The 26,391-nt window shown below is 38.2% G+C and overlaps 2 protein-coding genes across 14 annotated transcripts in view; one reads left to right on the top strand and one right to left on the bottom strand.

Moving 5' to 3' along the window:
* Positions 1-2,997, top strand: part of LOC107517402 (protein shisa-6) — a 597,831-nt gene extending 594,834 nt beyond the window's left edge. For all 8 annotated transcript variants that reach the window (XM_036223917.1, XM_016158078.2, XM_016158077.2 and 5 more), the window contains one exon: positions 171-2,997. In XM_036223917.1, the coding sequence (XP_036079810.1) occupies positions 171-398 (228 nt within the window). In that variant the 3' untranslated portion in view covers positions 399-2,997. The remainder of the gene's footprint in view (positions 1-170) is intronic.
* On the bottom strand, positions 2,519-25,986 carry ZNF18 (zinc finger protein 18). Of its 6 annotated transcripts, XM_036223921.1 has the most exons (8): positions 25,513-25,864; positions 20,710-20,793; positions 19,986-20,470; positions 18,682-18,871; positions 18,220-18,311; positions 9,835-9,919; positions 9,051-9,158; positions 2,519-3,819 (listed from the first exon to the last, which is right to left on the bottom strand). In XM_036223921.1, exons 3-8 carry the CDS (start codon positions 20,373-20,375, stop codon positions 3,035-3,037), a joined length of 1,650 nt encoding a protein of 549 aa, XP_036079814.1. In that variant the 5' UTR covers positions 20,376-20,470; positions 20,710-20,793; positions 25,513-25,864; the 3' UTR covers positions 2,519-3,034. The 6 variants fall into 6 exon arrangements, with proteins under 6 accessions (XP_036079814.1, XP_016013570.2, XP_036079813.1 ...); XM_016158084.2 differs by lacking the exons at positions 20,710-20,793; positions 25,513-25,864 and adding an exon at positions 25,898-25,986; XM_036223920.1 differs by having other exon boundaries at positions 19,986-20,793.
* Positions 25,987-26,391: the final 405 nt, after the last annotated feature.

Below are 26,391 nucleotides of genomic sequence, written 5' to 3'. Positions count from 1 at the left end.
CAGGTATCAGATGCATTATATCATGGGTTGTTGAGAGAACTTATAACGGGGCAGGCAAAAAGGCAGCAATCCTTCTTAGTCTTATCTCCTAGGTCTTCTACCAGGAGGTGGCTGGCTGGCTAGACTCTGGGTCTGACCTAAGATGGCTCTTCTCATGTTCTTGTCCTCAGGCTGGAATCATTACAGAGGCAAAGCTGAAGGATCTGACACCTCCAATGCCTGTGATGTTCATCAAGGCCATTCCTGCAGATAAGCAGGATTGCCGCAGCGTCTATCCTTGTCCTGTGTACAAGACTTGTCAGCGGGGACCCACCTACGTGTGGACTTTCAACCTGAAAACTAGGGAGAACCCATCTAAGTGGGTTCTAGCTGGGGTAGCTTTGCTTCTCCAAGTTTAGCTTTCTGCAGAGCCAGTGAGAAAACAAGGCTGGGCTGGAAACTTCCCAAAAGGGACAAGAGGATGAGTGGTAACCACAGACACAAAGAAAGATAAGAAATCATAAATACTCACAATTCTGTAGAAATCTTGTAGAGAACTCAGAGACAAGTGCCTAACGTGAGGCTAAGCGGGAGGAGTGTGGACCCAGGAGCTAGGGAAGGAGGCACTTCGTAACACTGAATCTTCCTTAATAAAGGGATTTATTCTTCAACTGTGTCTGGTCCAAGCCTTGAGAATTGCAGTCATAAATGAAGATCCCAGGAGAAACAAGCCACAAACAGTTGAGCCCTGATACTGTTACACAGCACTGCTCTCAATGCTCTAGCTCCTAGCTACTCCATGGACTAGCAGCATTGGCATCACCCATAAATCAGTGTTTGCATTTTAACAACCTCCCCAGGTGGGTTGTATGCACATAATAGTTTTATTATAGTTTGAGAAACTTACGCTGGACCAGGAGGTCACCAAACTTTTTCTGTAGAGGATCATAGTAAATAGTTTAGGATTTGCAGGGCATACTGTTTGGTTGCGACTACTCAATTCTTCCACTGGAACACCAAAGCAGCCATACACAATACATAAACAAATAGCTGTGCCCGCATTCCAACAACACTTAATTTACAAAAATAGGCAGTGGGCAACATTTTGCTGATCACTACTCTAGAAGATAAGAGAAACATATATATATATATATATTATTTATCCTTTATTAATTCAAACATCCACTCAATAAACTTTTATCTAACATCTACTATTTGCTGAGAACTCAACTGTGAATGATAGGTTGTTTCCTTTTATATATCTCTACCATCTGTCAGATTAGGAGATACCCAAGGAGAAACCCTTCACCTCAAGCCATTTAACCCAGAAGTTTACTAGAATTTCCTCTGTGGAATATATATTCTCTGGGATCCAAGTAGTTCTACAGTTTTAATGAGTTTTAAAGAGCTCTATGGGGAGGCTTGTTTGTCAAGAAGAGTCTAGGAGGGCCCAGTATCCCTTCTAGGATGATTATTCCTACATATCCTTATGAAGACTTTTTTCTGGATTAATTACTACCTTGAGCAGGCATCAGGATACCCTGAAGGGCTTGTTAAAACAAAGATTGCTGGGCCTCACCCTTCAGAATTTATGATTCACTAAGTCTAACAAATTGCCAATGCTGCTGGTCTGGGGGCCACACTTTGAGAACTCCTGATTTAAAACATAAAACCCTACCATCCTACCAATCTCTGCTATGCAGAATGCAGAACCTAATGACAATTCTTTGATGATTTTCTTGCTTTCTGCCCCGTGGTTCCTGGATCTTCTAAAAAGAAGCCATATTTCTCATCTTCATGTTATAAGGGAGTTAACAAATGCCTCTGAAATTCAGGAACTGCAACTTCAGTTTTGTCTCTCCTCTCATCAACCAGTAATGTACTTCCCATTGTTTGCCAACAACCAGCAGTTTCTTGCCTATAGGTTAATCTGTCTTCAGAGATAGCTCTGTCTGCTTCCTTATCATCCTCCCTGATCCTCACCAAGAATAGTAAAATAAGAACAGACAAGGGAAAGGCCAAGATGGAAGGAAGGTGGAAGTTTTACTAGGTGAGTGCAGGACACTTTGGGGAATGTAACTTTTGAAGAAAAGGACAAGTGGGCAGGTTAGATATATGTGTTAATAAACCTCTGGACAGTACTACAAATTATATCAATACTACTGATTTCTTCCTAACATGTACAACATGAAATAATAAAGATAATTTTAAAGCACAGAACACTTTGGCAAAAATGATAGTCTAAGTGGGATGCTAGGAGAAAGAGGGGCACCTTAAAGTGTGCAAACAAGTGGGAGATAGGCTCGGAAAGTGGACACCAGGGACAGACTTACCTGAGATCAAGAATGCCCAGCACTGGCCAAGTTCTCACACCTGAGCACCAGGCTAGCGCCTTCCTATCACTGGTCAACTGGTTGAAAAACTTGATATGTTTATTTGGGATAATCTAGGAGCTCAACTACCATTTAAGGTCTTTATGAGAAAATGCACTTAGAGTTACAATCAACACACAGTGGCTACTTCAGACACAAGACAGGAGTGGCTCTACTAAGTTTATTTAAAACAGGGGACACTTGACATTAATTTTGTACCTGTATGACAAAGAACACGCATGAGCTCACTGGCTCTCTACGCTCCTCCTTTTGTAATGGAAGCCCTGCTCTAGAAGCCCAGTGCTAAAGGGCTGATCCAAAGTTCTTGACATAAACCGCAATTACGGCTAATCCAGATAAACTCTTCCCAGGTAGCACTTCTAGAACAGAATCTCCAAGTCATAGTTTTTTCCCATCTCTTCCCAAAATAGATGAGGTGAAAGATGAAGACATTATGCGGAAGCAAGATATTAAACCAGCATAAAATCCAGTCCACAGGCCCATATACCCTCCAAGTCCAAAACCATGTTCAAGTACTGTCTTCTTGGATCCGTGTCAAAAAAAAAAAAAAAAAAAAATAGGGATATCCTCTAAAAGATGCAATTTCTCCTGATGGAGCTAAGTATTTTTAAATGGGCCAGGAGATTAAAAAAAAAAAAAAAAAATAGGCTAAGAGAACATGGCTATTGAAAGGGCTTCTTTCCTAAATGGGATCTTTGATGTTTATCAAGGCTTGAGCTCCAACTGAAACTTTTTCCGCAGCAGGCACATTTATAAGGTTTCTCTCCTGTGTGAACCCTCTGATGTCTATTAAAGTTTGATCTTTGAATAAAACTCTTTTCACAGATGGGACATTTATAGGGTTTCTCTCCTGTGTGGATTTTCTCATGGTGGCGCAATCCTGAGAAGTCACTAAAGCCTTTCCCACAGTAATCACATTTACAGGGCTTCTCTCCTGTATGAATTCTCTGATGTTTCACAAAGTCTGAACTCCGTAGAAAGGCTTTTTTGCAGGTGGGGCACTGAAAGTATGCCTCTCCGGTATGAGTTCTTTGATGAAAAACAAGCTGAGAATTTCTGTAAAAGGTTTTCCCACACTCCCTGCATGTGGGGAGTTTCTGGGCCATGGGGGCTCTTGGCTGCCCTTTCGGGGAGGCCTCTCTCTTCTCCTCAAGCCACAGCATAGACAGTTCTCCTGGATAAGGATTAGGCAAATGATGACCTAGCTGCTTCCCAGAATTCCTTTCTTGAGAGAGTTGTCCCCCTATTCCCTCATCCTGAAGGTTTTCCTGACCTTCAGGAGGATTCTCTCCTTCTCCAAAGCGTTTCAGCTCATCCTCACTGAAGAAGCCACTCAAGGAAGCCTGAGAAGGTACCTCTTCTGAGGCATGACAGGAAGCATCTGAAGGTCCCTGGCCCCTATAATTTTCCAAGTTTAGGTTCTCTTTGTCATGCTCCTGTCTATCACCTGAAAGAAGAAGATTTGAAATAGCTCAATAAATTGTATGCCCAATTTTCTAACTTATATCAAAGAAAGGATCATCATAAAACATTAATTATTTTAACAAGAGGGTATCAGTGCACTTGGCCCTCACTTCACTTGTGCTGGGATCCAGGCTAAATGATTCAGCTCTGGAGCTCAGTAGAATGTCTGATAGCAGTGGAGTGCTTACAGAGGGCTTTGTTGAACCTCCCCCCTCCCACCCCCAAGAAAGCAGCATGCATTTTTTAAAAATTCTAGTTGACATACATTATTATATTAATTTCAAGTGTACAACATAGTGATTCAACATTTATATACTTTAAAAAACACCACAAAAAGTCTAGCAACCATATATCACCAGTTATTATATTAATGACTACATTATCTATGCTGTGTATTACATCCCCATGACTTTATAATTAGGAGTTTGTACTTCTCAATCTTTTTCCCCTTTTCCACCCAACCTCCCAATCCCCCTCCCCTCTGGCAACCATCAGTTTGTTCTCTTTATCTATGAATTTGTTTCTGTTTCATTTTGTTTGTTCATTTATTTTTAGAGTCTACATATGAGTAAAAACATATGGTATTTGACTTTCTCTAACTTATTTCACTTAGCATAATACCTTCTAGATACATCTACATGTCACAAATGGCAAAATTTCATTTCTTTTTATGGCTGAGGAATATTCCATTGTATTTGTGTGTGTGTGTGTGCATATGTACATCACATTTTTTTTATCCACTTATTTATTGATGGACATCTAGGTTGCTTACAGGTCTTGGCTATTGTAGACAATACTGCAATGAATGTGGGGGTGCATATATCATTTCAAATTAATGTTTTTGTTTTCTTTGATAAATACCCAGAAGTAGAATTGCTAGGTCATATGGTAGTTCCACTTATACATGCATTTATTAAGGCTCAGGAAAAACAAGGGTATTATATAAGAGTGCTACTTTAAAAAATGGTTGTTTTTTTTATCTGATTATATATAAGATAAATATGATCATTAAAAACAACTTGAAAGTATACAGAAGAAACCAAATGAACCTCAATCATTCTACCCAGAGGTAACAACTATGAGTATACATTTCCTTCCAGTCTATTTTTAACCTATATATATGTGCCTTTTTTCTGACGTAATTGATATCATATTATATATGCAGTTCTATAGCTGGCTTTGTAGGATTTAAATTGTAAATGATGGTAATCAATTTCACATGGATTCTCCCATTCACAAATAATACAAAAATTCCTAAAATGCATCAATGCAGTTTTAATGCACAGTAAGGCTATAGCATAAAAGTGAATCCCTCAGTCTAAGCTTGAATCCAGCATTCATTTATGCTTCATTAACTCACATAATAGAAAAAATTTTGTTTTTCTCCTCATAACTTAGGTTTTCAGTTATTACAACTTAACAATCCACATAGTAAAGATTTTTATTTTGGTGACAGAATTTATTTTCAGCTTTTATAAATTACCTTATTTCTGTGGGTCTAAAGAAGTTATTTACCTTTCTCTTTCCTATACTTGTATCTTTCAAAGCATCTACTAGAGACCCAGGGCTATGCTAAAGAAGTAGACCTGAACTGGTTAATTCACAAAGCCTTAGAACACATTCCTCTCTAAAGCCAAAGTTACCATCTCTTGTCTTTAAAAAAGCTTTTACAAATATCATTTTAAATATCATTGTGGAGATGTTATAAAAACAAATAATAAACATAAAAAAATTTTTAAAGAATTCTCCTACTGTGGAAATTGAAGTTGTTTATAGTGTTTTTGCTATAAATAATGCTGTAATAAGAATTTTCCTTTATAAATTTTTACTCATATTTTTGATCAATGCCTTAAAAGAGGTTCCTTGAAGTGGAATTACTATGTCAACAGACATAAATTTGTCATCAAGACTCCTGACACTTACTGATAAATGGCTTTTCAGAACGACTATGCCATCCTCTGGTATGAGAAGCTGGACAGACTGAAGGAGAGTGTTCGATACTTAAGTATTGAATTAAAAAAAAAAAATTTTCCATTTAGACCAGTGAAAAATGGTTTTTCATTGTTATGAGTTTTAATTCCTTAAAGGATGAATTTTTTTCACATTTATGAGCTATTTTTCATACTTCAAGACTGCTGTCTATTCTTTATTGAGAAAGTCATTTTTTCTTATCAACTTGTATTAACGCTTTCTATATTAAGAAAAAAATAATCATTTATCTGTCATGTTCATGAAAAATGTTTTTCTTATATAGACCAACTTCTTTTCCTAGGTTCCCTTTTCTGTACCATTGGTCTGTGTATCTATTTTTACATCAGTATCCCATTATTTTAATGATTTTACTTATATTAAATGAGAGACTCATATTTACAGATCTATTACTGATAAACATTCTTCTTTCAAAACTTTTTACTATTCTTGTAGTATTCTTCCAGATAACTACTTAAGAATCATTTTTCCAAATTTTTTTTTTAATCCCTTGGGATTTTGATTAGAGGTATGAGTATATGGCTTTTTGAGGCTTACTGCTCTGCTAGTCTGTTTTAACTAGGAGCTGTTCTTCCATATGGTCAAATATAATAGTACACACAAGCTCTTCTGAGACATATATCCCCTGGTCAGAGTCCGGATTTGGCAGACCAGCTATTATCTTTTAGACTGATGCAGTCCTCTGTTATCTTTTCACTGTTGCTTCCACATGGGTATCATCCCTACACACCTGGACTCCAAGACAACTTCCTGCAGGGCTCCTGTCCTCCAACTGTTCCCTCCCAGACTTTCCAGTATATTGCTACTTTCTCAATGTTCCTTTCCACAGATCCTCTGTCAAGAACCTACAATGGCATTAGTTTGCCTTATCAAACCAGGCTGCTGGCTTTGTAGACTCTCCGCAGTCTGATTCAAGGTAAAATCTAATGGGCCCATGTCAACAGATGGGATAAAGAAGAAGAAGAAAAAATAATGGGGATATTGTGAGCTATATATCATAAATAAAATCCTACTGCAATAGAATAAATAGCAAATCTCTGTACCTTTCAATTTTTCTGTGAACCTAAAACTGCTCTAAAAAAAATAAAGCCCATTAAAACAAAAATTCTACTGCAATAACCTTTAAAGCAGTGTTTTTGAACTTTGCTATCCATATTAAGAAATACATTTACACTGAAATACAATACATACATACATACTTGGAACAAAAATCTGAAATACTACCTACCCTGATATCTAAGATTTTCTACTTGCATTCTGATATTTTCTCTCTCTTTTTTTGTTTTGTAAATATTTTTTATTTCATTGAAAATGAATTGTAATAAATTTTTAAATTTTCCCTTTCTGAAAATAAACATTTTGATTATTATGAATTGCCAAAAACTCAATAGTAATTTATCTTACAGCTGATAAAAAGGTGTTTGAGAAAAAATTACTGGAGGGCATGAAATCTTTCAAAAGTGAATGAGAAAAAGGATAAGGATAGTAAAATCGGAGATTGTCATAATTGTTTTTTCTGGTTATAAAAAAAATCAGAAAATGATGCATTTATTCAACAAATATCCAAGTGTCCATTACATGCTGAGTATCTGAGAATAAACTTGACTAGATAGAGTAGCATACATTGAAAAAAATGTAATTACCCATAATCCCAAGTAATATCTTTTTTATTATAATATTCTATTTTCTTTATTCTGTGTATACGTGTGTTGTTGATTAAACTTTTTCTTTTTTTCCCCCTTTTTTTAAATTAAGTTTATTGGAATAACATTGGTTAATATGACTATGTAATTTTCAGGTGTACATTATAACTTGACATCTGTATATTCTACTGTGTTTACCACCCAAAGTCCAGTTTCCTTCAGCTATCATATATTTGATCCCCTTTACCCACTTCACCCTCCCCCTACCCCCTATATTTAACCCCCTTTAACCGTCTACCTACCCCCTCCTCACCCACCCCCTACCCTCTGGTAACCACTAGTCTATAGTCCATGTCCATGAGTCTCTGTTTGTTTGTCCTGTTCATTTCTTGCTTTTAGATTTATATCCCACATATAAGTGATAGCATGTGATTTTCAATTTTTTCTGTCTGGCTTATTTCACTTAATATGATTATTTCAAGGTCCATCCATGTTGTTGCAAATGGCAGTATTTCATCTCTTCTTATGCCTGAGTAATATTCCATTGTATATATGTACCACTGCTTCTTTAGTCAGCGTTTTGATATTTTCTATTCAACCTTATCATTTCATTTGTTTTAAATGATAGTTGCAACCTATAAAATGATTTCACAACACACTAATTGGTCATGAAATGCAGTTAGAGTTCTTGCTCCACAGGAAACCTTGAGAAATAGGATTATGACAAATATATTGCTTAAAATTAAAATCACATGTCTCATTTGATGCTTGCTCTCTCTGTGGTATATTAGCAAAGGAAAATAATTAATTAGATCCCACTAGGGAGAAAGAATGATTTGTCATACAGTTCTTATCCTTCATCCTTTTCTTCCTCCAAGACCCTGGGATCTTTTATATATGTAAAAGTGTGTGTGTGTGTATGTAGGTAGGTTTGCTAGAAAGGTTTCACATAACTGCATTGTTTTAGAAGAATCCAGAAGGCAATGAATGATTGCTATTTTACAACAGAACAAATTCATATTTTTTTCTTCCCCAGTCCTAAAATACATGATTTATATGAAATATTTGTTGTTTCTGTTTAGTAATAGTTAGGTGCATGAAGGTTAGCTAAAATGTGTTTTTCTGTTCGTTTCTTTGTTTTGTTTCTTTTGGTGAGGGTTGGTTGGTTAGTTACTATTCACTATAACCTAAGTAAGAAATCTAGTTGCTCTGCCCTCTTGTTAGGAGGGGCAATAATGGTTGTTACATAAACTTTTTTTGTAATGGAATTCTACACATAACTTTTATTGGTCTCAATCTGTACTAATCTTAACTCTCTCTCTCTGAGAAAGACGGCTGTCACAACAGGTAAGACTGAAAGTAGCAGATTCAATGTGTCGTCTTTCTTCCATTATTCACTATATGTGTCAATATCCCTATGGCCAGGGATGAGGAGACCCAACCTCAGTAGTCAAACTAGACTGATCCAGACCATGACTGGTTAGAGCAAATGTAATAGAAACCAAGTCCTAATATCTCCCCCACCACCTCCAATTTAATGACAGATCAGAAATGGCTCTGACCAATGAAAAAGCTCACTCACCTATGCAGGTGGGTCTTGAGATCTTCTCATTGACATGAAGGTGCAGTTCTGCCAGCTCTTCCCCATAGTCTGCTGAATTAGTTAGGTCAGGCTTAGAACTGGAAATGCCTGGTACAGAGAAAGATGATATATGGGCCTAGATAGGGAGGACTGGGGACCAAAATGTTTTTCAAAGGAGTACCCTGAGTGTGAAAGGAAACATGAAGGTTCTGGAGACCACTTAAAGTAACCCATCTTAGAAGGATATGTGGACCATCTAAGACACCAGTACTTACAAGATAACCAGGAATATATGGTGAAGACCACAAAAAGAAGAGTCTGGACAGGTGAAGTCAGACCACCTGGCAGGCTGGTACAAGGGTCTTGATTATAATTAGCTGAGATAGTGTGGTTTAGTATTTAAAGAGCATGGACTCAGAGCCAGCCACAACTGAGTTACATCGTAACTCAGCACTTATGAGCTATGTAACAGTGAGCAGGTGACTTAATCTGACACTTGCCTTTATTATTTTAAAATGAGAATACCATGCCTCATGTCATAGATTAAAGGAGTTACTGCATGTAAGGCAACTGCAGAAGTTCCTGATTCACAGAATACTTTCGGAAAAAAAAAAAGGAAGTTCTTACTATAACTGCTGTCTCCAACTCACCTAAGTTCCTGATGGTGTCTCTAATGATTTTCTTTACCCAGAGAACTCAGGTAAAGTAGCTATCTCTCTAAAAGTACACGAAAATGCTTAATAATTTTCCCATCTCCTTCCATCAGTCTAACCCATGCCCTCACCTCCTGAGACCATTTTCCCATAGGTCTCCAGCATGAAATCCCAGTACTGCTCCTTTTGAGTGGAATCCAGGTTCTTCCACTGCTCCTAAAAAAAAATGCAAGGCTATGACTCCAATGAAGGCCTTTGAACCATACCTTCTCTATCTATAAGAGGCTGAGAAGAAACGAATGTACCTTAGGATCCTGGCCACCAGAAGATGTAAGAAGTCATGGGAGGTGGTTCAAGGGAAAAGTTCAAGGGTAAACTACAATCCCTACATTAGTATTTCTTGCCCTAGTTAGAAAACATTTAGGTTTTAAGTTCTGTATTTTTAAGTTGTATGTATTTAAGAGTGGAGAACAGAAAGACGGTAAGAGCCCTTTCTATACTGTCCTTTTCTTTAACTCCTTCAGTGTTTAAGAGGTCTTTGAAGAGTAGGTGCCTGATATTTCCAATATTTTATTAAAATCTAGAAATTCAAGAGAAAAACAGAAAGACATTAAAAAGACAATTGTTGGAAAAACAATTGCAAATCAGCAAAAAGGTAGGAAGAATCAACATGAAGTCAACTGAGTTGTAAGTCTCACTGTGAAACATATTGGTGGATTCAGAGCAGAGAGAGATGCTGCAGCAATACACACTTGGAATCTCCTGATAGTTCTGAGTGTAGAGTCTAATGTTAAATCAGTTTTCCTCCCAGTGAGTGGGAAATTGGTGGGTTCTCTAGAGCAAGGTGTCCCTTAATTATCCCCACAACATTTTCCTAGGGAACTGCAAACTAGAGACCCAAACCTGAGAATGTCTAAGTGGGGTCTACTTTCATGAATTCAAATTTCAATCTCCCCAACAAGGAGACGACTGTTAGAAACTAAGTTTGTATAGCAGAGTGATTAACTGCACAGTCTTTGGAGTCAGACAAACTAGGCTTAAAGTCCCAGCTTGCCACTTTCTAGCTGCATAATCTTGAGCAAGTTACTTAATCTTTCTGGGCCTCGGTCCTTACCTAATGATAGTTCTGGATTCAAAAATTGTTGGGAGGCTTAACAGAAATAAATGCAAGTGTCATCTGTTTTCATAGAACACTATACTGTTCATTCATAGCATTCATTACAGTTTATAAAAAATAGATGTGTATATGACAAAATATCTAATTTTTTTTATACACACATATAAAACTATTTAATTAATAGTTGACTCAACAAACACATAAACACCATGAGAAAAGGACTCTCCACTGCACTCTGCCATTCCCCAAGACCCTGTCCAAGACAGAGCAGTTACTCAATATATGCTGTCTGGGTGAAATATACAGCTCTTAGCAAATAAGTCCTCAGTAGATGATACATTTTATTATCACTGTCATATGTAGTCTATGGGATACTCAATCTCCAAGACTCGCCCCCTAAGGGTTTGCAAGGAGAATTAAGAGATTTCAGGAACCCCAAAGTTGATAGCTACAGACTATTGTCATGAATTAGCCAACCACACTATTGAGGGCAGAAGAGACTGAGAAGGTGAAATCATATTCCTATTGCAAATAATACACTACTCAGAGAAGCCATTCTCAGTCCTAGCACCACAAAGGGAAGTGGAAATGACTGAAAGAGAACAGAGACACCAAAAGTCTTTCACTAGCAGATACTAAGCAAAGAAAGAAAAGGGATGAGGAGGAGGAGGAGAAGGAAGAGAAGGAGGAGGAGGAGGAGGAGGAGGAGGAGGAGGAGGAGGAGGAGGAGGAGGAGGAGGAGGAGGAGGAGGAGAAGGGAAAGAGAAAGAGAGAGAGGGAGGGGAGGGAGGGAGGGAGGGGAGGGAGGGAGGGAGGGAGGGAGGGAGGGAGGGAGGAAGGAAGGAAGGAAGGAAGGAAGGAAGGAAGGAAGGAAGGAAGGAAGGAAAAAAAGATAGGAGGTGAATTTGTTATGGCAAAAAGGTAAAAAGGTGAAAAGTAACCTTAATATATTTAACTATATATTCAGTAACTGTAACATTTTAATATAAACTTTACTTTTTTTATTTTCGAAGTAGGAATTATTAGGAGTTAATTTTGTCAGTCTTCTGTGAATGAAGCTACCTTATCAATCTCTTGAAACTAACCAGCTTGAGCAAGCATTGCTGAATATAATTCTTGATCTTTACAGTCAGAACGCAGACTCTCGCATCAGCACTGGTGGAGAAAAGGGGATGGGAATGCCAAGTACCATAACATCTCATTACCTCCCTGGCTTTCTAAACACAAAGCCTATTCCATGGGCGTCATAATTGTAGATACTAAGTTTAGTACAAGACAAACTCAAATATAGCCATCAAAATCCCCAAGGGCCACAGTCAGTCCTTTCAAAACCAGAAGATACTTCAGGAGTCTCCAAACAGTGTACCTCCAGCTAAAAACCACAAAACCTATTCAAGGAGGTGCCAAGCAGCAGGGATACTTGAATAATACCCCTTACTTAAGAGGCAAGACACCAACTGCAACCATATTGCTTTTTCTCATTTTTATAAGAGGAATAAAATCTAAATTCCTATTCTGAAAAGGCAAAGTATGAGATTTGATGGGGAAACAATCTCAATTTTGTGGAAAGAGCACCATCTTGTGGGTTCATAAGACATTACCACAACTAATTTGTACAAAATTCTTGTACTGTTCTTTCCCAAAGTTTGAAAACATGGGATGTGAGTAAACGCTTCCCTGAGTCTATGTGAGGATCTAATTTAGTCATGTTTTCTAATAATAAAATACCACTGTGTAGGGACGCTACTACATTATTCTGGCATTATTCACCAAGTTCCTAACTTATGGAAGAGATTAGGGGAAGTAATCACTTACATTTAAAAAATCTCTTCACATTGAAACAATCATCAAAAATCTCCCAAAAAGTAAAAGTCCAGGACCAGATGGCTTTACCAGTGAATTCTACCAAACATTCAAAGAAGATTTAATACCTATTCTCCTCAAACTCTTCCGAAAAATCGAAGAGGAAGCAATACTTCCCAACTCATTTTATAAGACCAATATTACTCTGATACCACAAAAAAACTACAGACCAATATCTCTCATGAACACAGATGCAAAAATCCTAAATATGATACTAGCAAACCGAATACAGAAACATATTAAAAAGATTATACACCACGATCAAGTGGGCTTCATCCCAGAGGCACAGGGATGGTTCAACATATGCTAATCAATTCATGGGAACACCACATAAACAAATTAAAAAATAAAAATCATATGATCATATCAGTAGATACAGAAAAAGCCTTCCACAAGACACAGCATCCATTTAAGATCAAAACACTTAACAAAATCGGTATAGAAGGAAAGTACCTTAACATAAAAAAGGCCATATATGACAAACCCTCAGCCAACATTATACTTCATGTTGAAGTACTGGTGAAAAACTAAGATCAGGAACAAGGCAAGACTGTCCACTAACTCCACTCATTCAATATAACACTGGAGGTCCTAGCGAGCGCAATGAAACAAGAGAAAGATATAAAAGACATCTAAATAGGAAACGAAGAAGTCAAACTTGTCACTATTTGCAGATGACATGATTCTCTATATAGAAAACCCTAAAGGCTCCAAAAGAACACTACTAGAAACAATAAGCAAATACAGTAACGTCTCTGGATACAAAATCAACATTTAGAAATCCACAGTGTTCCTATACTTTAACAATGAAGAGTCAGAAAAAGAAGTGGAAAAAATAATTTTTTGCAATTGTAACAAAAAGAGTAAAATATCTAGGAATAAATTTAACAAAACACGTGAAGAATCTATATAATGAAAACTACAAGACCCTATTAAAAGAAATCAAAGAAGATACAAAGAAATGGAAAGATATTCCATGTTCTTGGACTTGAAGAATCAACATAGTTAAAATGACCATATTACCTAAACATTATACAGATTTAATGCAATCCCCATCAAAATCTTATTGGCATTTTTTAAAGAAATAGAACAAAAAAATCATCAGATTTGTATGGAAGCACAAAACACCCGGAATTCCCAAAGCCATCCTGAGAAAAAAGAATGAGGTTGGAGACATCACTCTGCCTGACTTCAAATTATACTACAAAGAGACCATAATCAAAATGACATGGTATTGGCAACAAAACAGATACAACACGAACCAGTGGAAGAGAATCAAGAGTCCAGAAGTAAACCCATATTTATATGGGCAAATAATTTTTGACAAAGAAGCCAAAAATATACAGTGGAGAAAGGAAAACCTCTTCAATTAACGGTGCTGGGAAAACTGGAAAGCAACCTGAAAAAGAATGAAACTAGACTGTTTATCACTACACACCAAAATTAACTCAAAATGGATTAAGGACTTGAATATAAGACCTGAACAATAAAATGCATAAAAAACATAGGAACTAAACTCAAGGACCTTGGACTTAAAGAGCATTTTATGAATTTGACCTCAAAGGCAAGGGAAATAAAAGCTAAAATAAATGAATGGGACTACATCAAACTAAAAAGCTTCCACTCAGCAAAAGAAATCGTCAACAAGGTAAAGAGACAACCATCCAAATGAGAAAATATATTTGTAAGCAACGACTCCGATAAGGGTGGGCCTAATATCCAAAATATACAAAGAACTCATACGACTCATTAACAACAAAAAACAAATGATGCAATCAAAAAATGGGCAGAGGACCTGAACAGACACCTCTCCCTAGAGGACATACAAATGGCCAACAAATATTTGAAAAGATGCTCAATATCGCTAGCTATTAGGCAAATGCAAATCAAAACCACAGTGAGATACCATCACACACCTGTTAGAATAGCTATAATCAACAGGACAAGTAATAACAAATGTTGGAGAGGATACAGAGAAAAAAGAACCCTCATACACTGTTAGTGGGACTACAAATTGGTATGGCCACTACGGAAAACAATATGGAGGTTCCTCAAAAAACTAAGTGATCTACCATATGATAAAGCAATCCCTCTACTGGGTATTTATCCCAAAAACTTGAAAACCCATATCTGAAAAGATATTTGCACACTGATGTTCATAGCAGCATTATTCACAGTGGCAGGACATGGAAGCAACCAAAGTGTCCTATGGTAGATGATTGGATAAAAAAGCAGTGGAATATGACTCAGCCATAGAAGAGATGAAATACTACCACTGGCGATAACATGGATAGATCTCGAGATAATTATGCTAAGTGAAATAAGCCAGACAGAAAAAGTTGAAAATCACATGCTATCACTTATATATGGGATATAAACCTAAAAGCAAGAAATGAACAGGACAAACAAACAGAGACTCATGGACATGGACTATAGACTAGTGGTTACCAGCGGGTAGGGGGTGGGTGAGGAGGGGGTAGGTAGATGGTTAAAGGGGGTTAAATATAGGGGGTAGGGGGAGGGTGAAGTGGGTAAAGGGGATCAAAAATACAGTAGCTGAAGGAAACTGCACTTTGGGTGGTAAACACACAATAGAATATATAGATGTCAAATTATAAGGCACATCTAAAAATTATATAATTGTATTAACCAATGTTACCCCAATAAAATTAATAAAAAATAATAGATGATAGATAGATAGATAGATAGATAGATAGATAGATAGATAGATAATCCTTTCACTTACAAAGAATTCCATTGAATATTACATCTTTTTGCTGAAAATAGTTGTTGTTAGTTTGGGGGAGGGATATTGGGATTGGGTAGGGATGATTTTTGTTTGAGTGAGTGGCTATTAGTTATCTGCTAAATACAGTGCACACACACACACACACACACACACACACACACACACACAGATATAACTGGTGCTGCTGGTAAACATTTTGAGTCTTTTAACTTTAAGCTATCCAGAACAGGTCATGGTTAATGTCAATATACTATGTGGAGTTAATGTTTAATTCTACTAATTAAAATATGTTAATAAATTATATATACTTTTTAGAGGGGTACTCTGTACTTACTAAAGAAGCAACAATAATTCTCCAACTCTGTTTGAAATATTTAACAGAATACCCAACCTGTTTCACCAAGTAACCTCCTATCTAATAATTTGGTTTCTGAGTACCTTGAAAGCAGGAATGGCACCCTTGAATCACTTCAAGGTATATCCTACCTCTCCCCTCTCCCAATCCCTCTAGCCTGGGGTAAACTACAAAGTTGGTATTCTGGTTTTTAAATCTTTGAGCTTCAAAAGCTGAAGCTCAGACCTGGTCTTCGGCCCCACATTAAGCATGACTTACTGGTTTCCCTATTATCTACCTGTACTCTAAATTATCTCACCATGCAAGTCCCAAGAAGAGTTCCCCAAAGGTTTGAAACAATGTTTTAATTAAGGTGAAAAGGTTCCTGAAAAACTTTACTTTTATCAAATGCAACTTTTCAAATGCAACATAATCAAGATGAACCTGTCCCAGAGACTTCATTTACAGACAAGATGGAATAATAGGTACCGGTTTATCTTCCTGCCTAAAACAACTAAAAAAAGGAAACAAAATACACAAACAATGGTTTGCATATATTGCACATTAGGAAGAGCAGAAAAGAGATCCCTGAAAGCAGGGACACAAATTAAGGGAATCCTACAGTTGCCCAAACTTACTGCCTAGAGAGAACACCCAGAGCAACATAGGTAGGGAACCCTGGCAGAGCCAGGCAGCCCCCCAGAGTTGAGCAAAAGGAGCTCAGAGTCTGGGGAAGCCAAAGAGTCTATAGAGTTAGCAGGGCAGAAGCCCAGAGTGATGGAGCTATATGTCAAGAGAAAGCCCCAGAGATCTGCAGAGGGTCCCCCTCAAGTCCAACAAAGAACAACCCAAAAGAAGCAGAAGGTATAATCCCCTGAAGTTGTACAATGCTAGAAATACCTCATATTTCCAGTAGCCAGTATAAAAAACCTTATATATCAAGAAGATCAGATAGTGTAATCAGAAGGATATTGCCTCAGTAGTAGAGAAAAATTACCCCCAGACTAAAGACTTCTCTGGTGCCATATAACAAACTGTTCAAGTAACTTAATGGCATCCCAGAAGAGAGCTCGACAACATTGAGAGAAATACAAAAATATCAAACCCCTAGCAAGGTAAAATTCACTATGTCTGACATGCAATCAAAGATTACCAGGGATACAAAGAAGCAGCAAAACACAACTAATATTTGTCATTTTTGAGACTAATCCATACACTGAAACTGACATCAAAATTGATAAATTAGTAGACAAGGACATTAATACAGATATTATAACTACATTCCATATGTTCAAGAAAGATATAATAAAACCCCAGTTCAAACTTTGAGATAAAAAATACATGAGATGAAAAAATACACTACATAGGATTAACAGCAGATTAGATACTGCAGAAAAAAAGATTAATTAACTTGAAAACATAAAAATAGAAACCATCCACAATGAAACACACAAGAAAAGAGCATCAGTAAGCTCTGGACAATTTGAAGAGATCTAATATATATATATATATATATATATATATATATATATATATATATATATATATGTACATTATCATTATACACATTCCACATGCATATTATTTTCAGAGTCCCCAAAGAAGTAGAGGAGGGGAGACAGAAAAAAAAACTGAATAATGATCAAAAATTTTCCAAATTTGATGAAAACTATAAACTCACAGGTCCAAGATGTTCAATGAACCCAACCAAGCACAAGAAACATGAAGAAAACTACTCCAAGGCACATCATAGCCAAATTGTTAAAAACCAGTGAGAAAACACTAAAAGCAAGCAAGCAAGATACATTACATGCAGGAAAAAGAGTGCACATGGTATGATTTCATTTTATAAAAAGTCTAGAAAATGCAAACTAATATATGGTGACAGAAAGCAGATCAGTAGTTGCCTTGGGATTGAGGGAGTATGGAGGGGCAGCAGATAGGGAAAGGAAACCTCTGGGGATGACAGATATGTTTATTATCTTGATTGCATTCATGGTTTTGTGTTTGCATATATGTCAAACATGTGCAGTTTATTGTTTGTCAATTATGTCTCCTTAAAGTTGTCAGAAAGATGCGGGTAGGGGGAGATTAACCTGTGCCACATGGAGACAAGCATTCAAAATCTCGAACTGACTCCAATGTGAAATGCTTAGACCGGGAAATGAAATAGTCTTTTCGTAGCATAACCCAAAGATAATAAAAAAGAAGAGACAAGACTGACTCTTCACAGCAACTTCTCCCAGGGCCCAGATTCCATTATTCAAGATGACAATTAGGAAACATTCTGCCTATTGAAACTCAGATTTTGTACCACAGGTATTATTCTTGTTATCCTACCAAGGCCTTTCTTTTTATTCCATTTCTGAGAATCCTTCTCCTTTCAATCCTCCTTACTGACACATCCTCAAAGCCTAGTTGAGGGATAAGAGAAGCAAGGCAACCCAGCTCACCTGAGGTGCCGTTTGGAGAAGTGAGGCTCCAAAGTCCTGGTCTCTGATGAGCCTTTCCTCAGATGGAGCAGGAAGGTGAGAAGCAGCCAATGCTGAAGTGAGAAGGAAGTTTGAAAAACTAAATGTCCTCTTCAACCATCCATGATTCCAAGACTTATATTTACCTCCCTAAGAAATTGCAACTCCCTACAACATTCCCAACAGTCTCACCCACATTTTCTCCTACCTCCTTCCTCAGAACCAAAATCCAAAAGGTCAGGCCCAGTAATAAAGTGGTTTAAATTAGGAGCTTTGAATCTCCAAATCAAGGTGAATCATATAGGTCTACCCTATTTCTAGACTTTCTAGAGATACCCAACCTGGGCAGCATTATCATTTTCAACTCACTCTCAGACCTACTAATCATAATCTCCAAATTTCTCCAAGATAGCACCACATACCACCATGAATAACTGTCCCTACCTAATTCTTGTTCTGTGTCAGATTCCTCTTTTACGATGTGGCTCAGTGGCTCCTCTGGAACAGAAGGTGAATTATGAAGTCCCAGCTCCTGAGGCATCACTTCAAGATGGGACTCCACTTCCCCCACTTGGCAGCTTGCAGATTCCACCTTCTCGGATAAGATGTCCTGTCCCAGAACTTGGATGCTGATCTAGAGACCACATAGTACTAATTACTGAAAGATCCAGAGTGAGGATTTCGGAAAGGTATGAAATAACCTTCTGTAACAGATCATAAGTCAGTCCTTAGGGGCACAGCATGGCGAAAGAGAAAAACAGCTTTTACTTCTAGTCCAGTGAGGGAAGTATCCTGAGAGAGCCCAAAAGCTGAAGCCTGAAGTAGGGCTGGAAGGCCTTTGAGAAATGCCACTAATATTATGTTTCTACTGGATTGTCTCTACCAATTGAAACTCCGGTGTGTTTTGAACAACTTCTCAACCATTCCAGTCTAAAGATGGAATAGGATGGGAGAACTTATCATCAATCCATAATGGCTAAAAAGTGTTGAGAGTCACAAGAAATCTAAGAATTAGGTTAGGCATGGGGATACACTGATGTGGTATAGCAAGAAATACATATTTGGTCTTTGTCCCTGGTTCCTGACACAGAGCTCCTAAAACTCTTAGAATTACCTGAAGGACAGAAATAATAAGAGTGACTTTTGTTATTCACGAGCCCCCTCAATCATACCTGAGTTTATGCCAACAAAGTGACTCTTGGTGGGCCCTTAGATAGCTTCGGACTGGAGGCTGGTCACCAGAGGAACCAACCAAGGTATTAGAGGGTTGGAATTTTCAGACTCATCCCTCAGCCTCAGGGAAAGGAAAGAGGCTGGGATTTTTCAATCACCAATGGCCAACGATTAATCAATCATGACCACACAATAAAACCTACATAACAACCCCTAAACTGTGAAGATTAGAGAGCTTCTGAGTTGGTGAACACATAGAAGTGGGTGACCCAGAAAAGGCATAGAAGCTCTGTGAAACCTCCATCTCTTCCATTTGGCTATTCCTGAGTCATATCCTTCATAATAAACTGGTAAATGTAAATAAAGTATTTTCCTGAGTTCTATGAGTCTAGCAAATTATCTAAAGAGAGGGTTGTGGGAACCTCCAGATTTATAGCCAGTCATAAGTATGGATGGCCCTTATGACTTGCGACTGGCACTTCCACATATTTGGTGTCAGAAAAAAGATAACACATCTGATAAGACCCTAGAGAAGCCCTGTGCTTCACTCACAGATCATAATACCTTCTGCTTACCCACTGCCACAGTTTCTGAGGGTCTCCCTTCAGGCTCTCCACAAGGGTCACTGCCTCCTCTCCGCTGCCTGGACACTGTTTCCGCACCCACATTTGAATCTCCCCAGGCAGGATGGTCAGGAACTGTTCCAACATCAGGATCTCTAGGATCTGCTCCTTGGTGTGAACCTCTGGCTGCAGCCACTGGAAACAGAGCTTCCGAAGTTGTCTCAGGGTCTCCCAGGGCCCAGACATCACCTGGTAACGAAACTGCCTGAAAAGCTGGCGTGCAATCTCAGGGCTGGAGGGCTCCTCTCGAGTGGCAGCATCTGGTCCAGAAAATAGGGAGTCCTCGGCCTTTGCTGCTGGTGGCAGCAGGACTAGGGCCTGCCCCCGTTCGAAGGGCATCATCTGGCCTGTCCAAGTCTTTATGGGATGAAATTGTCTCTGGGGAGGATCAGGTCTTCACAGAGCTTCTCACAGAGACACAAGTGAGATAAAGTGCTCTACAGAAGAAAGAGACACATTTTCAGAAAGGACAAATTCACAAGCCCTACCTGAGAAGGCTCGGAGTCAACTGCAGATCTTTCCAAATCGATGAATATACTATTTTGAAGACTCTAAACTTAAAGTCATAAAGCAAACCACTAATACCATATCTAAACTGGCACCATTACCCTGACCATTTTACAACATTCCCTCTTGGTATTCAAATGTCCAGACAAAGTAGAAGAATGACATGTACCACATGAAGCATTTTCACTATGGGTTTCCAGATAAACAGTTCTTCTGCAAAATACTTCTATATCTGTATACATATGTCTGCAGACTGAAGAAAAAAAAAAAAAAGTCGAACAAAGACATCAATGCCCTAGAAATAAAGGCTTGAAATAATTAGATGCTTCCATAATAAACATGAGATTGAAGAGAACGAATGAACTCTTCCCTAAAAGGTAAAATGAAATTTCTAAGTGACCTCTTTTGAGTGCCATGTTGAAAACTGAGAATTTATGAAAAACTTGTCACACCTGAAATCTTCAATCTTGGTATTAAAAAAATGTTTAGAATAAGTACTCACTTCCTCAGAAACATACTTAAGAGACTTGAACCAAGTAATCACTATTTTATGGTGAATGGTATTAAAATACAGAAGATGGCAACTAAGATGGTGAAAAGAGAAATATTAAATGCAAAGTCAATATAAAAAATTTTAAAAGAATCATGTACTATATCTACTTAGCTTTCTTGCATGTCATACCTAATATTGGATTATTAAACATTATGAAGGAGCTAGAGGTCATCACTTCTCCATAACACTAACCACGACCACCAAAAAACACCCAGCCCCTTGAGTGTCTGGTTTAATTAGAAATCAGTACAATACTCTAGTTTTTAACAGTTGATTTTTCCTTAAAGTATAAGAAGCAATGTCCTCATCTCTTCCACTTCACCCAATTTATCAAACAATTCACAAAATCATTAAAAAAAACAATAACGATAACAAAAAAGCAAAATTTCTCAAGGGTACAAAAAAATAGCATAGTAAATGTGTGTGTGTGTGTGCGTGTGTGTGTGTGTGTGTGTGAGAGAGAGTATGTGCATGTATTCATCCAGCAGCCAGTGTGCTACAGTGACATATATTCTCAACGAATATAATTCAGGAATTCTATTTCTGGTTATGACAGAATAACTGGTAGTACTGACAAGACCACCGGCCCACCACTGTAAAAAACTACAAAACTAGAGAAAACTTATAAGGCAACTGTTTCTAAGCAATGGACAATGGGCAGGCAAGAATGAAATCCCTAAGAAGAAAAACTCATGAGGTGAGCCCCATGATCATCCTGGCTGTCTGCATGAGGACAATTTCCCAACCATGGTGCAAGAAGGTTAAGCTCAAGCACGGATCATTGGTCTCACTTTAAATAACGGAAACTGAGGAGGCAGTGATCAGAATTTGGAGCCACTGAAGTGGCTGGAATCTGAAGAACAGGGCAGTGGAGAAGAGAGAGCTATGGGGATAGAGACGGAAGTCTGTATGGGGTTTCCCCGTGAGCCCTTGGGCCAGGGTTAGGCCTCTCATTAGCAGGGTGAAACTATGCAAGGTTTAACAAAGAACAGTTGTTACCAGGTAAAGAGCAAAAGAGAGATATGAGAGGCCAATCAGTGATGAGAGATGTAGGAAACTTTGACCACTTAATATGGAGAGACCTCTGCTCTCATGAACACTCAAGGCATTTTAAGATACCAGAAAGGTCACATATTAGGAGTAAAGACTATGCCCTAGAGTAAGACCTACTCTAACTCTGCCCTAACCAGCATAAAGCCAAGCCCTAACAAGATCCACAGAGGAGACCCAGTCTACTGGTCTAGTCTTATCTAGTTAGAAGAAGTTGGAAAACACCCTGAGCTTTCCAAAGATCTGCCCTAATGAAGGGTAAAACCAAGCCAACACAAATTGAAGGTAATCATTCAGTAACTGAATTGCCTACTAGAACAAAAGTCAACACTCTTCAGAGGAAGAAAACAGAATCCTTTGCATCAACAGTGTGCCATCCACAATATTCAGAATGTGATCCAAAATTTAAAAAAAAAAAAAAAAAAAAACAACAGGAAAATGTGATTCAAAGTCAAGCAAAAAAGCAATCAAGAGAAACCAACCCCAAGATGGCCTGAGGACTTAAAGAAAATATAGTCTTAATGAGAAAAGATATAAGGTCTTTCTACAAAGAAACAGAAATTATAAAAAGAACCAAATGCAAATTCTAGAAAAAGAACCATTAACCCAGAATTCCCCATCCAACAAAAACATGTTTCCAAAAGAAAAATAAAAACATTATTCAGATAAATAAGGTAGGAGAATTCTTCATCAGTTACTTGTACTGCAAAAAATGCTAAAGGATATTCTTCCTCTTGAAGAGAAACTCAGATCCACAGAAAGAAAGATCTAAGAAAGATTTCCAAAAGTGGCAAATATATGATGACTATAAAGCAGGATGCTTTTATTTTTTAACCGTCTTAAAGGGCACCTGATTGTTAAAAGCAAAAATAATAACAGTATAAATAGAATATAACAAGTAGAAGTAAAAGATATTACAATAGTATGAAGGAGGGGGTCAATGGGATCAATCTGTTGTTAGGTTATTACATTTATGAATGGCTAATTGACAAATAGTGGGAAGTGAGTGGTGTTATCAGGTGAAAAATGGGAAGTGTAAAGATGTTAAGTGAGAGGCAGGAAATGAGAAATGTGAATTATGAAGTATAAAGTGGTACAATAGTAGATTCTGATAAGTTAAGGTAAACTTTGATAGCTTAAGGATGCATACTGCTAGATGTAAAAAATATTACACAAAGCGGTATAGTTAAAAAACCAAAAAGGAATACTAACAAATATTCAATAACCCAAATGTGATAGAAAAGGATCAAGAGAAGAATAAATGCCAAAAAGATCAAATGAAAAAAAGACAATTTGGTAGACTAACACTCAACCATATCAGTAATTACATTAAATGTAAATGGACCAAGTGAACTAAATACTTGAATTATATGGTATAGATTGCCAGATTTAAAAAAACAAGATTCAACTATATACTGTCTACATGAGATATTTTACATATAAAGACAAAGATAGCTTGGAAATAAAATGGTGAGAAAAAGACATTCTATGCAAATAGCAAGCACATAAAAGCTGCTTTGGCTATATCAGTAACTGATCAAGAGACTTAAAGACAAAGAAAAAAAGAGGGACATTTCGTTATGATAAATTGGTTAAATCATCTAGAACACAAAACAACCCTAACTGTGTATGTACCCCATGACAGGTTTGAAGGAACAAATCTTTAATCATAGTTGGAGATTTTAACTCTTCCCTCAGTAACTGATAGAAAAAGTAGACTAAAAAAAATAAAAATCAGTAAGTATATAGAAAATCAGAATAACACTATCAACCAACTTGATCGAATTGATATTTAAACCTAACAATTGCAGAATACACATTCATTTCAAGCGAATATGTAACAGTCACTAAAACACAATGTGCACAATAAGTTTCAAAGGACTGGAATATTAAAGTATATATTCTCTGAACACAGTGCAATTTAATTTGAAATTGACAATAGCCAGAAAATCCTAATATATGGAAATTATTAAATAACAATCTTAAATAACCTAATGTCAAGAAAAAAATCACAAAGGAAATCATAATATATTTTCCTATTAAATGATAATGAAAACACAGCATATCAAAATTTGTAGAAAACAGCTAAAGCACTGTTTAGAGAGAAACATACAGCTCTAAAAAATGTTTCAAAAGTTGAATAAATATACATGTATCCTTCACTAAGTATATTTGGCTTCTGAGCTTCAAATAAGCAGCAAGATTTCAGATACAAGAGACTGATCAGAAGACTCAGTCAAAATTATTTGGTTCCCAAATTAAGATAGCAGTTTAGAAAAAAACATTTAGGAAAAATGACATTTATGGAGAACTATGGATCTTATAAAATATTGAAATCTGATTTTAGTTATTATACTCTCATATTATGGTTCAAAATTAAATTACTTTAGAGAGGGTTTATGGGTTTATATGCCAATGACTTCGTGAGAATCTGCTCATTAGTTATTAAAAAAAAAATTTAGGTTATCCCAAATGTATAGTAATTATATTTGTTAAAGCTATAACAAATTAGAATGAATTTTAAAATGTACATCTAGGTTAGTATACTTACTACACATACATATATAAGTAATCTTTTGTGGAGAACTTGCTATTGACAGACTCTCCCCTTAACCAAACTTTAGTGAAGCTCCTGAGTCTTCTTTTTAACTAGGCCTGGACCTTGGGCCTTCTAATACAGTTTTATCAAGAACCTTGTTGGGTCCAGTTTAGAAAAAATCCTCCACTTTTGATATTTGATCAAATTCTACATTCCCCACCCATGGTGGCTGACCACCCTTTATATCTGATCAAATTCCTTATTCACCATAGTCTGCTTTCAGCAAAACTCCTGTCAGGCAATCTTAGCCAGAAATGCCCCCTTAATCCCGATATTTCTTCTTAATAATTTTTCTGACCCCCACCCTACTCTATGTATCTCCACTTGGCTTTGTATTCTGTTACCACAAACCCCATTGTAGTAGCACCGCTGAGTCATGTGGGCCTTACCATCGTTAACAAATGTCTGAGTAATGTTTTGTTTAACACTATGTATCAGGTACATATTAGGCCCTGTTCCTGTCATTTTTAATCCTCACAATTACCCTGCAAGACAAGTATTAAAGTTTACATATAGATCAGGAATCTCTGATGCTCGCAGTGTCAGCCAAATTCAAACATAGGACGCTCTAACACCTGAGTTTTGGAAAGGAGAGCAGGCAACATTTGGAAACTTGCGGGGGCGGGTTTATGAGTTGTCACAGAGGGCTCTGGGGAGCTACTGGCATTTAGACCCCTGGAGGCCAGGGTTGCTCAAGCCCTGCAAGGCCTTGGGCAGTGTGGCCCACCAATGTATTTATTCTCCATCCTCAGCCCCCACTCCCACAGCACCTCGCAGGGAGAGAGTCCCGGCATCAGTCCATCAAGGTTCCCTCTTCCTGAGGCTCATTGCCAACCTTTGAAGGAAGACAGGAAGCAGGGGCCTGTTTTCGGTCCCAGGCCAGACATGTGGATGGAGAATCCCGGGGCCCACAGGCTCCAGGAAGGAGAGCTAGGTGAGATACAGGCGTCTCCACGGCCCCAGAGTTTATTCACATCCCCTCCGCCCCTCCCCCGCACTCGCCGCGTCCCCGTGCGCGCTCCCAGGAGCACGGCGCGCGTCCACCGACCCTGGAGCCGCTCCCTCGAGCCCCGCCGAGTCCAGCGCGGACGCGGGCAGCGCCAGGCTGGACCCCGGGAGGTTGCGGCCGGGTCAGCCCAGCCCGCGCACGCTCACCTAGGCCCGCGGCGCCGGCTCCGGGGGCACTTCCGGAAAACCCGGGGCTGCGCGCGCTTCTGGCAGCCGGCAAGAGACAGGCGGCTGCGGGGCGGGGCAAGACGAGGGGCGGGGCCGGAACTGAGGCACGGGCTCCCATTGGCCAGCCGCGCTGCCCCCACCTCGCCCGCTTCTCCGTCGAGCTACCGCGGCTATTTGTCGCCCGCAGCCGGTCGTTTAGTCATTCGTCTAAGTTTCACTGCGTTTGTTTAGTTTTCACCAAACAGACGTTTATTAAGGCCTTAGTTTGTTCCAAGCACTAGGCCATATACTGTGAGGGCTACAAAGATAATTCCCTTGTCTATTCCAGACCCCTTTGCCAGTCCCACACCCAAAGCTGAGCCATCATCTCTGGTTCTTAACCTGGGTCTTGTTCCTCTTTGCCATTCTTACCCCACTTGGCCTTCCTGGGGCGTTTAATGTGCTGCCACCTAGCTCTGTCTTGCTTCTCCAAC

This window comes from Rousettus aegyptiacus, unplaced genomic scaffold (genome assembly GCF_014176215.1).
Source record: "Rousettus aegyptiacus isolate mRouAeg1 unplaced genomic scaffold, mRouAeg1.p scaffold_m13_p_6, whole genome shotgun sequence".
Taxonomy (NCBI): domain Eukaryota; kingdom Metazoa; phylum Chordata; class Mammalia; order Chiroptera; family Pteropodidae; genus Rousettus; species Rousettus aegyptiacus.
The sequence above is the reverse complement of the archived record's forward strand: the minus strand, read 5'-3'. Positions and strand labels throughout refer to the sequence as shown.

Excerpts from the sequence above, each read along its gene's own strand:
- ZNF18 (XM_016158084.2), bottom strand. The coding sequence starts at position 20,375 with ATGATGCCCTTCGAACGGGGGCAGGCCCTAGTCCTGCTGCCACCAGCA. Across the intron at positions 9,920-18,219 it reads TTCTCCAAACGGCACCTCAG|GAGCAGTGGAAGAACCTGGA; the intron begins GTGAGCTGGGTT and ends ATTTTTTTTTAG. Across the intron at positions 3,820-9,050 it reads CTCAAGACCCACCTGCATAG|GTGATAGACAGGAGCATGAC; the intron begins GTGAGTGAGCTT and ends TTCTTCTTTCAG.